Source organism: Triticum dicoccoides, chromosome 2B (assembly GCF_002162155.2).
Source record: "Triticum dicoccoides isolate Atlit2015 ecotype Zavitan chromosome 2B, WEW_v2.0, whole genome shotgun sequence".
Classification (NCBI taxonomy): Eukaryota; Viridiplantae; Streptophyta; class Magnoliopsida; order Poales; family Poaceae; genus Triticum; species Triticum dicoccoides.
Window position 1 is genome coordinate 2,974,646 of NC_041383.1, and position 12,242 is coordinate 2,986,887.

The window sequence follows — 12,242 nt, forward strand, 5'->3', positions numbered from 1 at the left end:
AGTTCGTGAGGTTTCGGCCCTCGCAAAAGCCAATTCCCCGGGGCTGATTTTTCTATCAGAAACTCGTCAAGCCTCAAATAAGATGGAGAAATTGAAGTGGAGATTGCAAATGAAAGGTTTTGCTAGTGTGTCAAGTGAGGGTCTGAGTGGGGGCCTAGCGCTGTACTGGGATGAAAATCTGCAAGTAACGGTGCTGGACTCTTGTGCATGTTATATAGATGTGAGAATCGTGGATGTAGCTAATGACAAGAGTTGGAGAACTACGTACCTTTGTGTATGGTGAACCTCGGGTGGAACACCGTCATCGTATGTGGAGTGCTCTGTCAAACCTCCGGGCAGTGTCGACAGAGCCATGGCTAGTTTGTGGGGATTTCAATGAGGCAATGTGGCAACATGAACACATTTCACGGTCGCAATGGTCTGAAAATCAAATGCTGCTGTTTCGGGATTGTTTGGAGATCTGCGAGCTCGTGGACTTGGGCTTTTCAGGAACCCCGTTTACTTATGACAACAGGCAAATGGGAGATCGGAATGTGCGGGTAAGACTGGACAGGGCATGCGCCGACGAGGCACTACGGGACTTGTTCCCGTTTGCGTAGGTCACACACATCGCTACCTCATGTTCTGACCATGTTCCTCTGCTGATTAGGCTTGCACATGAGGATCCTAGGCGCCCAAAAATAAGCCCGCGGTATGAAATAATGTGGGAGAGGCACCCGGGACTTGGAGAGGCGATTGCTGAATCTTGGCGTAAGAGTAAACCGCAAGGTCATCTTGGGGCAGTGCGAGACGCTATGAAAGAAATGATGAATAAGTTACGGGCGTGGAGCAAGGAGAAGTTTGGGCATGTGACTTCGGAGATTGAAAATCTCCGGTCGGAGTTGGAGGATATGCAACTTCATGGCGCGGCTAGGGATGCCATACGTCAAAAAATGTACAAACTGGATGAGCTTTTATATCGGGAGGAGATGCTCTGGCTGCAGCGGTCACGAATCACGTGGCTTAAGGAGGGGGAAATAAATACTTCTTATCTTCACCGGTGAGCAGTATGGCGGGCACGGCGGAACCATATCCAGCGCCTACGACGAGCCGACGGGACGTGGTGCTCAGTCCCCACCGATATGGAGCTAATGGCAACGTCGTACTTTAAGGAAGTGTTTACCAAGGACCCGACCCTGGATCCGAAGTCAGTCCTTGAGCATATAGTGCCCAAAGTATCCCAACACATGAATGACATGTTATGTGCACCTTTTTCCGAGGAGGAGGTGGCCGATGTGTTGTTCCAAATAGGTCCACTTAAGGCACCAGGCACAGACGGCTTCCCGGCCAGATTCTATCAGCGCAACTGGGGGGTCTTAAAGCATGAAATAACGATGGCGGTGTTGGAGTTCTTCAAATCAGGGGTCATGCCAGAGGGTGTGAATGATACTTCCATCGTGCTAATCCCAAAGGTACCTTTCCCTAAAGATCTTAAGGACTTTCGGCCAATAAGTCTATGCAATGTGATTTACAAAATTGTGTCCAAGTGTTTGGTGAATCGTCTTCGCCCTCTCTTGGCTGATCTTATTTCCGAGAAGCAAAGTGCCTTCATTCCAGGGAGGTTGATTTCTGATAACTCTATCATAGCGTTTGAGTGCATCCATCATATCCAGTCCATTAAACACAATAGTCCAGCTGCATGTGCTTTCAAACTAGATCTGTCAAAGGCTTATGACCGTGTGGATTGGGACTTTCTCGAGAAGGCCCTAGTGAGGTGGGGGTTTTCTGGATGTGGATAGGATGGATTATGGCTTGCGTTAAGTCGGTAAAATATTCGGTGAAGCTTAACGAAAATTACTTGAGGTGTTCTCCCCAACGCGGGGCTTGCGACAAGGTGATCCATTGTCTCCTTTTCTTTTCCTTTTTGTCGCTGATGCTCTGTCTGCTCTAATCTCCAAGGCTGTTGCGGATGGTGACTTGCGGGGTGTGAGTATTTGTCGGGGTGCACCAATTATATCACACTTGCTTTTTGCGGACGACACAATGTTGCTCTTTGAAGCGTCTGGCCAGCAAGCTAGCTTTGTCAAGGGTTTGTTGAACACTTATACTGCAGCTACGGGTCAACTTATCAACCCAGCGAAGTGTTCCATCCTGTTTTCAGACAATTGTGATGCAGCGGTGGCGGATGAAATGAAGGGCCTTTTGAATATAACTCAATAGGTGTTTGACCCAAAATATTTGGGCTTGCTGGTTCCTGAAGGAAGAATGCATAAAGGAAGGTTTGAAACGCTTCAGGATCGCCTGCGGAAGCAATTAATTGACTGGAGCGAACAATATATGTCAGTGGGTAACAAGGAAATTCTCATCAAGGCGGTCGCGCAGGCCATTCCTACGTATGTCATGAGCGTCTTCAAATTGCCGGCCTTGGTAAGTGATGACTTAAAACGGATGATGCGACAGTACTGGTGGGGGGGTGGAGAAAGGAAAGAGGAAGATGGCATGGCTAAGCTGGGAAAAAATGATGTTGCCAAAGGCTATGGGTGGCATGGGCTTCCGTGACATGCGAGCTTTCAACCAGGCCCTGCTTGCAAAGCAGGCTTGGCGTTTGCTGGATTGCCCCCAAAGTTTATGCGCGAGATTACTCAGAGCTAAATATTTCCCCCACGGAAATCTCTTAGACACGGTATTCCCTGCTAATTCGTCTGCTGTATGGAAAGGAATTGTCCATGGTCTTGAGCTTGTGAAGAAAGGGATCATTTGGCGTGTGGGAGATGGTTCGTTAATCAAAACTTGGAGAGATGCTTGGATTCCACGAGGCCATAACCTGCGTCCAGTTACACCGAAAGGAAATTGCCGTCTACATTGGGCAGCAGATTTTATTGACGAGCATGGTGCTTGGAAGGAGCAACTCTTAAGGGAACACTTTTGGGAACAGGATGTTCGTGAGATTTTGAAAATACGCACCTCACCGAGAAACGGGCAAGACTTTCTAGCTTGGTTTCCGGAAAGGAATGGACAGTTCACGGTCCGGAGTGCCTATCGTCTTGCCACGCTAGATCAGGCCCAGAACATGGTGGGTGCGTCCAGTACTCATCCGACCGGACAAAGGCCTGTTTGGCAATGTATTTGGAATGCTAGAGTTCCACTAAAAATGAAAATATTTGCATGGAAGGTGGTCTCTGGGGCGCTGGCCACTAATGCATGCAAGAAATATCGCCACGTTTCAAAGAGAGACACTTGTTCTCTATGTGCAAAAGAAGAAGAGACTAGCTTCCATGCGCTCGTTGCATGTGATTATGCTCAAGAGGTTTGGGCACAAATGAGGGCGGTATGGAAACTACCCCGGCAGGAAGACTTGCCAGATACGGGGAAAGACTGGTTACTAAATGTCCTTGCAAATTGTGATGACTTCATGAAGGACTGTGTGATCATGTTGCTGTGGCGTCTATGGTCGCTTCGCAATGATTTAACACATGGGACGGAAGTGCCTTCGATTCCGTCTATGGTGTTATATTTACAGAGCTACATGCAATCGCTGGACCTGGCCAGAAGGTTCTCAACGGACGAAATTATCAAGGGCAAGATGCCGATGGTGCAGGAGCAAAGCAGGGTCGCGAAGGTGGTGTCGCAGGCCCCTCCATGGCCGCCACCTCCGCCGGGCCATGCTTCGTTATCAGTAGATGGAACCTTTTCTCAAATGGATGGGTCAGCTGCAGCAGGTATGGTACTACGGAAGCATGATGGAAGTATTATCTTCGCTGCTTATCGCTACATCTTCAATTGCAATGACGCACTCGAGGCGGAACTACATGCGCTAATGCACGGCATGGCGATAGCGATCCATCATTGCGAGCTTCCCATCATCGTCCAGTCTGATTCATCGTTAGCTATTTCCGCTTTATCTGGTACTAGCTTATCTAGATCTGCCTATGGGCATCTTGTAAATGAGATTCGTCATCTCATGGTAGATAGAGTTTTTATTTCTATGAAAATTAGCCGCTTGCAAAATAGGGTAGCAGATCGTCTGGCCTCTTACAGTCGTACAGAGCGTACAACTGCTGTATGGCTGGGTCGAGGACCACCGTGTGTGGAGGAACTTGTGCCTCTCGATTGTAACCCTGTGACTATGGAATAAAACTCTATTACCATCGCAAAAAAAAAGGAAAAGGAGGCACATAGCTGCAAAATTTTAATGAAAATTGAGTCCCTGCACGAAGTTCATCGCTCTGAATAAGAGAATAGATGCCAACACACTGAGCTTAGAAAATGCAGATAATCAACACTGAGGGGGGAGCTTTTTCAGATGGTCTTCCACTAACTGAATTTGACAGGGGCATGGATGCCGAGAGCATAAATCCTGGTGAACAGGTAAAACCACTTTGTTTTGCTCACTTATACTTTCTTTTTCTTATTATTATCTTGATGTCATGTTCTACTTGCAATGCCTTCAGATATTCAAGAAGACGATTTCCGGGATGTACCTTGGAGAAATTGTTCTGAGGGTGCTGGCCAGGATGGCACAAGAGTCTCATCTGTTCGGACAGTCGTTCCCTGACAAACTAGCTGAGCGCATTTGTTCTAAGGCAAATTAATCTACGTTGTAGCTTCCAGAGTCCAAATTATCCTTTTCCTTTCACAATTTTGTGCCGTTCTAAGCTGAACCGCAAGCATGATTACAGAACTCCACATTTGTGTGCTATGCAACAAGATAAATCCGATGATCTTGGAGAAGTTGAATCACTTTTGTGCGACGTCATCGGGGTAAGTTTCTACACTTTTTCAGACATACTCCCTCCGTTCCAAAATAGATGACTCAACTTTGTACTAACTTTAGTACGAAGTTAGTACAAAGTTGGGTCCTCTATTTTGGAAACGAAGGGAGTATATGGCAATCTTAGCCAGCCAGCCTCTGAACCTGCTATTTTCTCCCATAGCCATGGTCCCAGCTCAACCAATCTTGTGTAGAGGCATGACGGTTTATTGTAGAAGTTTCCGATTGCCTCATCAAGAGAGGTGGGCGGTTGGCTGGTGCCGGCATTGCTGGCATTCTTCAGAAGATGGAGATTAATTCCAAGGGACTGATCCTAGGGAGAAGAACAGTGGTAGCGATGGATGGTGGACTTTATAAGAATTACCCTCAGTACAGGTCGTATATGGTTGAGGCTATGGAGGAGCTGCTCGATCACCGGGACATGGACCACATCGTTGTCGAGCACACCAAAGACGGCTCGGGCATTGGCGCGACACTTTTGGCAGCGACGAACTCAAAATATGTACCAGCTCAGTTCTCGGCGTGAGGTTCATTAGGTAGCTGCACAGCAAAGAGTTGTTTGGAACCTTGGATTGGTTCTAGCAATGTATTTTTGTACCCGGGAACATATTGCGTACATCAACAGAACAGCAAGGTATAGATCACAGCAGATTACAAGAGATTTGGCCTACTACTGTATTATCCATGAACAGGATATGGTACTGCCTCTACATCCCGGTATACGTCTTAATTGAAGGTTGAGATTACTACTTTGTTAGGCTCTGAACTTCGTGTGTTGTGCAGAATCTATTAGGTTGCAGAATTACCTTTTAAACTCTGAACCGTGTTGTGTTAGACCCTACAATCTTGTGCATTTCAGGAAGGTTTTATGCGAATTACCTATTATATAGACGAAAGGCCCTCCATGCCCCGCTTTAATATTAATTATAGAGTGATAAAGTCCCAACCAACGAGCCAACAGTCTTACAAGTAGTCTTGCTGAGGATATTAGCTTAAGATAAATACGACCCCAAGTGAAAGAAGCTCAAATAAGTTCAAACGAAGACTAAAATCTTCATAAGGATATTCACGAGTTCATAAGCACATACTCCCTCCGTTCTGATTTACTCGTCGTGGTTTTAGTTCAAATTTACTCGTCGTGGTTTTAGTTCAAATTTGAACTAAAACCACGGCGAGTAAATCAGAACGGAGGGAGTACATAGAACTACCCAGTCATGTTCTATATGCTTATGCGCTACCACTTAATATCTGTTGTCATGCACAGTAATACGAACAGTAGTAGTACAATACCACAATGTTCTGAAACGAGAGGGTTCTCTTATTCTAATGCATACAGGTACAGCGCAATAAAGGCATATATTGAAGGGGCATATATCTGAATATACATGCTCTCTATATCACTTGGACGACGACGTAGCTTTGAACCACTCATGTGGAATAGCTCTGAGTTGCAGGTCATGCCTTCTGCTAACCGTGATACCAAATTTCTCAGACATGTCAAAGGAAGACAGACTAGCCCCATCAGGAAGCATCCAGTCAAAGTGATACAGAAGGTTTGCCAATGTGATATTGAGCGATGACGTGCCGAATAGTATCCCAGGACACTGCCGTCGCCCAGCTCCGAAGGGGGTGTATTCAGAGTATGTCCCATTGTAATCAATGTTGTTGTCCTCAAATCTTTCAGGCTTAAACTCTTCAGGATTTTTCCAGTACCTTGGATCTCGGGAAATTGCATAGACGTTAACGTATACATTTGTGCCCTTAAGCATGTCACAATCCATAATTTTACAGTCCTCTGTGGCCGAGCGAGGGAGTAGAGGAGCGGGTGGATGCAACCTAAGAACCTCCTTAATGACCATCCGCATGTAGTGGAGTTCACCAAGGTCACTATTACCAATGGTAGCTCGATCTTGACCTAGTACCTCTCTGACCTCTTGTTGTGCCTTACCCATGATTTCAGGATGACGGACGAGCTCTGACATAGCCCACTCCAAAACATTTCCTGTAGTCTCTGTGGCTGCTGAAAATATATCCTGGAAAAGAAGGTTGTTTATAAGTATATTATATGCATAGTAGTATGAAATTATTAAAATGTTTCCATAAACTATTGTTTCGATAACATATCATTAAAATATCTAATTATATGGTTTTCGTATTGTTACTGCAAAATTGTCATCCAAAGTTCTGATCATAATGACTCATCGAAAGCCATGTCGGGTAGGTTTATTACAAACGGTTATTAACGAAGTTGACATGGCTGATGGCTTCCGAAACATCCTATATGCAATAGGAATACATATGGGTTCAAGAAAAACCACCTAAAACAATATCATATGGCTTTCTATACATGCCCTGTCATGGGCTTCTAATCAAAGACAACTCTACAATATGGGGAACCCGTTGAACCCACATAATGAATATGATCTGTTACATGCAAAGCTTGAAAGTCTTGCTTTCCTATTAGCCAAGAGTTAGCTATTGATATGACTCTTGCTTCTCTTTCGTTGAGCTATGACCCGTTCACCTCGAACTACATATGCATGGCATGGATAATAACATTATGAAATTGCATGTGATATGCTTAAGGTGCCGGAGGAAATCATAAAAAGGTGACAATCATGTGTTGATGGTGTGGAACAGAACCACTTCAAATAGAAATGCACTTCTTGGGCTAACAAGAATGCTAAGGCTAAGAGCGGGGGTAAGAATGGGATCCTAACTCCTATGGCACAGTCAGGCCAATGGCTGGACCAATTGGAGATACTTTGTGCTTTTTCTGTAAAGTCACAAGGCACTAGAATAGGAACCGCATATGAGCCATAAGAGTGTAAGTATGACTTCTAATTTAGGTACAATTGTTGCATATAGACATATTTCTTGCATATTATTTAGTTGACTATTGGGTATTTGATATAAGGTTGGTTGTTCATATTTACATCTCGATGTAGCTTGATGTAAGCTTCGGGAATACAATCAGAGTTGTTTCATTGACAGTGCCACTATCAATGGGGAGTGCGTTTTAGCTCACAACGTGTCGTGCACACCTTTGAGATAGGCCACCCTGGCCCACTATCGGAGTCTGTGAAGTAACCGCCTCTCGATGAGAATATATTCCAAAACAGGTAACAAAGGAAATTCTCTAGCCTCCAAACGCGAAGAGTTCGAGCCACCGGGAACAAGGAAACTAGCAATGGAAATAAGAACATACCAAAACTAGATACAAAAACCCCCAAGGCCAGGGGGATTGGAGTTCGATGATCAAGACAATGAAATCTCACATCCTTTAGTACGTTTCTTGCTACCAGGTTTGCCAACAAGCCAAACCCAAGAGCGTCTCATACCCCGTCCTACTAGAACCCCTTATTGTTTCACGTTGAATCCCATAACTTCATCAACGACCTCCTACAATCTAGGCAGTTCAATTGCATCCTCGTCATTTGTGAAAAGCTTATAAAATTCACCCATTTTATCCCACTTGTGCATACTTACACTATATCCAAAGTGGCGCTTCTCTACATTGAATCACATCTACAAGCTTCGTGATTTCCTTGGTACCATCATCTCGAATCATGATCCGGTCTTCATGACCTACTTCTAGTAGGAATTCTTCAAGTACGCCAACACGAAATTGCACATGAGTTCTACCAACCATCAACAAAATAGAAGTTAATCCAATAGCTTTAACCAATACCTTGAGACATTAAATCATTGATTCACACAAGTTTGCACCAAGCCCTTGAGTTATTGAATCCCTCTTCCCAATTTCATAGATCTCCTCGCACCATCCCGCCAATGAAATGTCTCCCTTCTGTGGCATATATGAGCATGAGGCTCACCACTGGGCATCACAACTACCAATACCTGGTCTATCCCGGGACTCAAGTCCTGGTTGGATGAGCAAGCAGTGATCCAATACGTGTTACAACAACACCTTCATAGCATGCGGCAATACATGGAAGTACAAGCAAGTGAGAAGCCAAGATCGAGTGCATCGTTATACTACTATAATGTTCCAGGTGAATCTCGGGACTTCATCGACAGCCTCCTGCAATTTGGGCGGTTCAGTTACATCTATGTCACTGTTGACAAGCTCACAAAATTTGCCAACTTTCTCCTACTTGTGCATCCTTACACTATATCCAAAGTGGTGTAACTCTATGTTGAGACAGATTTACAAGCTTTGTGATTTCCCTGGTGCCATCATCTATAAACGGATCCATTTTTTGTGGCCCCCTTCTGGTAGGACTTGTACAAGTATGCTAGACCTAAATTGCGCACCATTTCTACCAACCATAAAAAAGTAATGGTCAATCCAATAGTTTGAACCAATGTCTTCAGATATTACTTCATTGCGTCACTTGTTTGACGGAAGACCTCGAGTTATTGGATCCCTCTTCCCAATCTCGATACAACTCCTCACACTATCCTACCACTGGAATGTCTCCCTCCCCTGGCATGTATGTGCATGAGCCTCGCCACTGGGGCATAACCACCACCGGTACATGATCCATCCTGGGACTCAAGTCTTGGTTGGATGAGTAGGCGGTGGTTAAATACGTGTTGCAGCAACACATGCATCTTGCATGGTAGCACATGAAAGTCTAAGAATACAAGAAGCCAAGCTTAAGCACGTTGCATACCCTATCCTATTAGAACCCTTTCTTCTTCCACAGGGAATACCTAGAGTTAATCAAAGGTCTCCTACAATATTGGTAGTTCAATTGCATCATGGTCATTGTTGACAAGCTCACAAAATTTTCCTATTCTCTCCCACTTGGGCATCCTCACCATATCTAAAGTGGTACTTCTCTACGTTGACTCACATTTATAAGCTTCATGGTTTCCTGGTACCATCGTCCGTAATTGTGATGTGGTCTTCATGACCCACTTGCGCTAGGAGTTGTTCAAGTATGCCAGCATGAATTTGTGCAAGAATTCTACAAAATGACACTCAATCCAATATCTTGAACCAATGTCTTGAGACATTACTTCATTTTATTTACACGAGTTTGAGCAAGACCTCGGGCTACTGGATTCGTCTTCCCAATTTCGGTGCAACTCCTGACACCATCCTACTATTGAAATGCCTTCCACGGCATGCATGGGCATGAGCCTCGCAACTGGGGCATAACCACCACCAGTACTTGATCTATCCTGGGACTCAAGTCCTGGTTGGATAAACAGGAGGTAGTCCAATATATGTTGTAGCAACACATGCATTGTGCATGGCAGTACATGAAAGTTTAACACGACAAGAAGCCAAGCCTGAGAACGTCACATAGCTTGTCCTACTAGAACCCCTTCTTTTTGTGAGGAATGCTGAGACTTCATCGGTGTCCTCCAACAATCTAGGCAGATCGATTGCATCATAGTCATCGTTGACAAGCTCCCAAAATTTGCCTATTTTCCTACTTGTGCATCCTTACACTGTATCCAAAGTTGCACTTCTCTACGTTTACTCGCATTGACAAGCTTCACGGTTTCCCTGGTACCATAGTCTCTAATCGTGATCCGGTCTTCACGATTGGCTTCTGGTAGAGTGGTTCAAGTACGCCAGCACAAATATGTGCATGAGTTATACCAAACATAAAAAAAAATTACAGTCAACCCAATAGCTTGAATCGATGTCTCGAGACATCGCTTCATTTATTCACACTAATTTTCCCCAAGACCTGTTGCTGGACCCACTTCCTAATTCCGGCACAACTACTCGCACATTCCTGCCATTGCAATGTCTCCCTTTTGTGACACGTATGGGCATGAGCCTCGCCACTAGGGCATCACCATCACCAGGACCTACTCTATCCTGTGATTCAAGTCCTGGTTGGATGAGCAGGTTGTGGTCCAATACGTGTAGCAGCCAAGGAAAAAAATAGTGCGCTATTTGAAATGGCGCAGCCTTCAAAAAAACGCTATAAACGAAATAGCGTGCTAATAGCACGCTATTTTGCAAAATAGCGTTTCACAAAACATTATTCAGATTTCAGCATATAGCATACAAATGACAGATATATCAACACAAATGACAGATTTCAGCAGCTAAAACCAAAGCTAAAACATTGTTCAGATAACAAAGCACGGTCCAGATATAGGCATATAGCACTGTTCAAACTTCATACATTCAGATTTCAGACAAACAAAGTAGACAGATAAATTAAACAACCAACAAGCAAGGTCCAGGATAGCAGAAATAAAGACTTAGGACTTTAGGAGCCAGCCAACAACGATGCAGAAGCTCAATCAGAATCAGATGAACTTGCTGCCATGGCGACAGCGACCCGAGCAAGAGGATTAGAGGAGGCGACGCCGGCCCGAGGAGGCGATGCGGCGACCCGAGGAGGCGGCAAGAGGCGGCCGGCCGTTGCTGGAGGAGACGGGCGAAGCACCGGCAGCCGCCGCTGCCACCGTCGCCTCGTTCGATTTGGGAGGGCTCGCTCGGTAGGTTGGTTAGGGTTCGCTCGGCTGGAGGAGAAGATATGCTTGGTTACTGGGCCAGAAAGCCCCAAAGTATAGTGGGCTGATGAAAAATTCGTCTGAAAAAAAATGCCGTCGAAAAAATAGCGCCGATACGCGCTATAGCGCGCAATCGCCGTATTTAGCGCGAATAGCGCCGTAGCGAGTGAAATCTGCATAGCGTAGCGTTTAGTTTCCAGAAACGCTATAGCGCCGCTATAGCGCGCTATTTTTTACCTTGGTAGCAGCAACACCTACGTCATGCTCGACAGTACATGGAAGTCTAAGCAGAAAAGAAACCAATCCTGAGCGTGTCATATACCCTATCATACTAGATCCCCTTCCCCTTCCACAGGGAATCCCATGACTTCATCGACGACTCTGCAATATAGGCATTTCAATTTTTGACAAGCTCAAGAAATTCCACCATTTGTGTGCCGCTTGTGCATCCTTACATTGTATCCATAGTGGCGCTTGATTCACATTTACAAGATTCATTATTTCCCTAGTAAAATCGTTGCTAATCGTGATAAGGTCTTCACGACCCACTACTAGTGGGAGTTGTTCAAGTACGCCAACTCAAAATTGCACATGAATTCTATCAACCATCAACAAAATGATAGTCAATCGAATAGCTTGAATTGAGCATCTTGAGACATTAATTCATTGTTTCAACAAGTTTAACCCAAGCTCTCAAGTTTTCGGATCCCTCTTCCCAATTCGGTACAACTGCTCTCACCATCCCGCCATTGGAATGTCTTGCTTCGGTGACGTGTATGTGCAATTTGATAGAAGCTCACCGAGCGTGATGTATGCGTGCAAGGAAGAGGAAGTCGATGAAATTCGTCGTCCACGGGCCACATTTTGGGTAATTCTTTGTCAGAATGGTTTTCTGCTCTTTGTTCTCCATGTGGCTCAATGGCGTGGTATGTGACCACGGCTGACAACCATACATGTTCTCCTCTATGGACATGCTTCTATGTAGGTCGGTCTGTACATGATGGTGTGTGTGTGTGTGTGTGTGTGTGTGTGTGTGTGT

The 12,242-nt window shown here is 45.0% G+C and overlaps 1 protein-coding gene and 1 pseudogene across 1 annotated transcript in view; one reads left to right on the plus strand and one right to left on the minus strand.

The window, feature by feature from the left end:
* Nucleotides 1-1,373: 1,373 nt before the first annotated feature.
* LOC119366689 lies at nucleotides 1,374-5,276 on the plus strand (annotated as a pseudogene).
* A 771-nt stretch (nucleotides 5,277-6,047) lies between these two features.
* The window catches only part of LOC119361659 (cytochrome P450 71D11-like), a 14,801-nt gene continuing 8,606 nt past the window's right edge, over nucleotides 6,048-12,242 (minus strand). Inside the window, exon 2 of the mRNA XM_037626793.1 lies at nucleotides 6,048-6,783. Coding sequence (XP_037482690.1) covers nucleotides 6,148-6,783 — 636 coding nt within the window. The 3' untranslated portion in view covers nucleotides 6,048-6,147. The remainder of the gene's footprint in view (nucleotides 6,784-12,242) is intronic.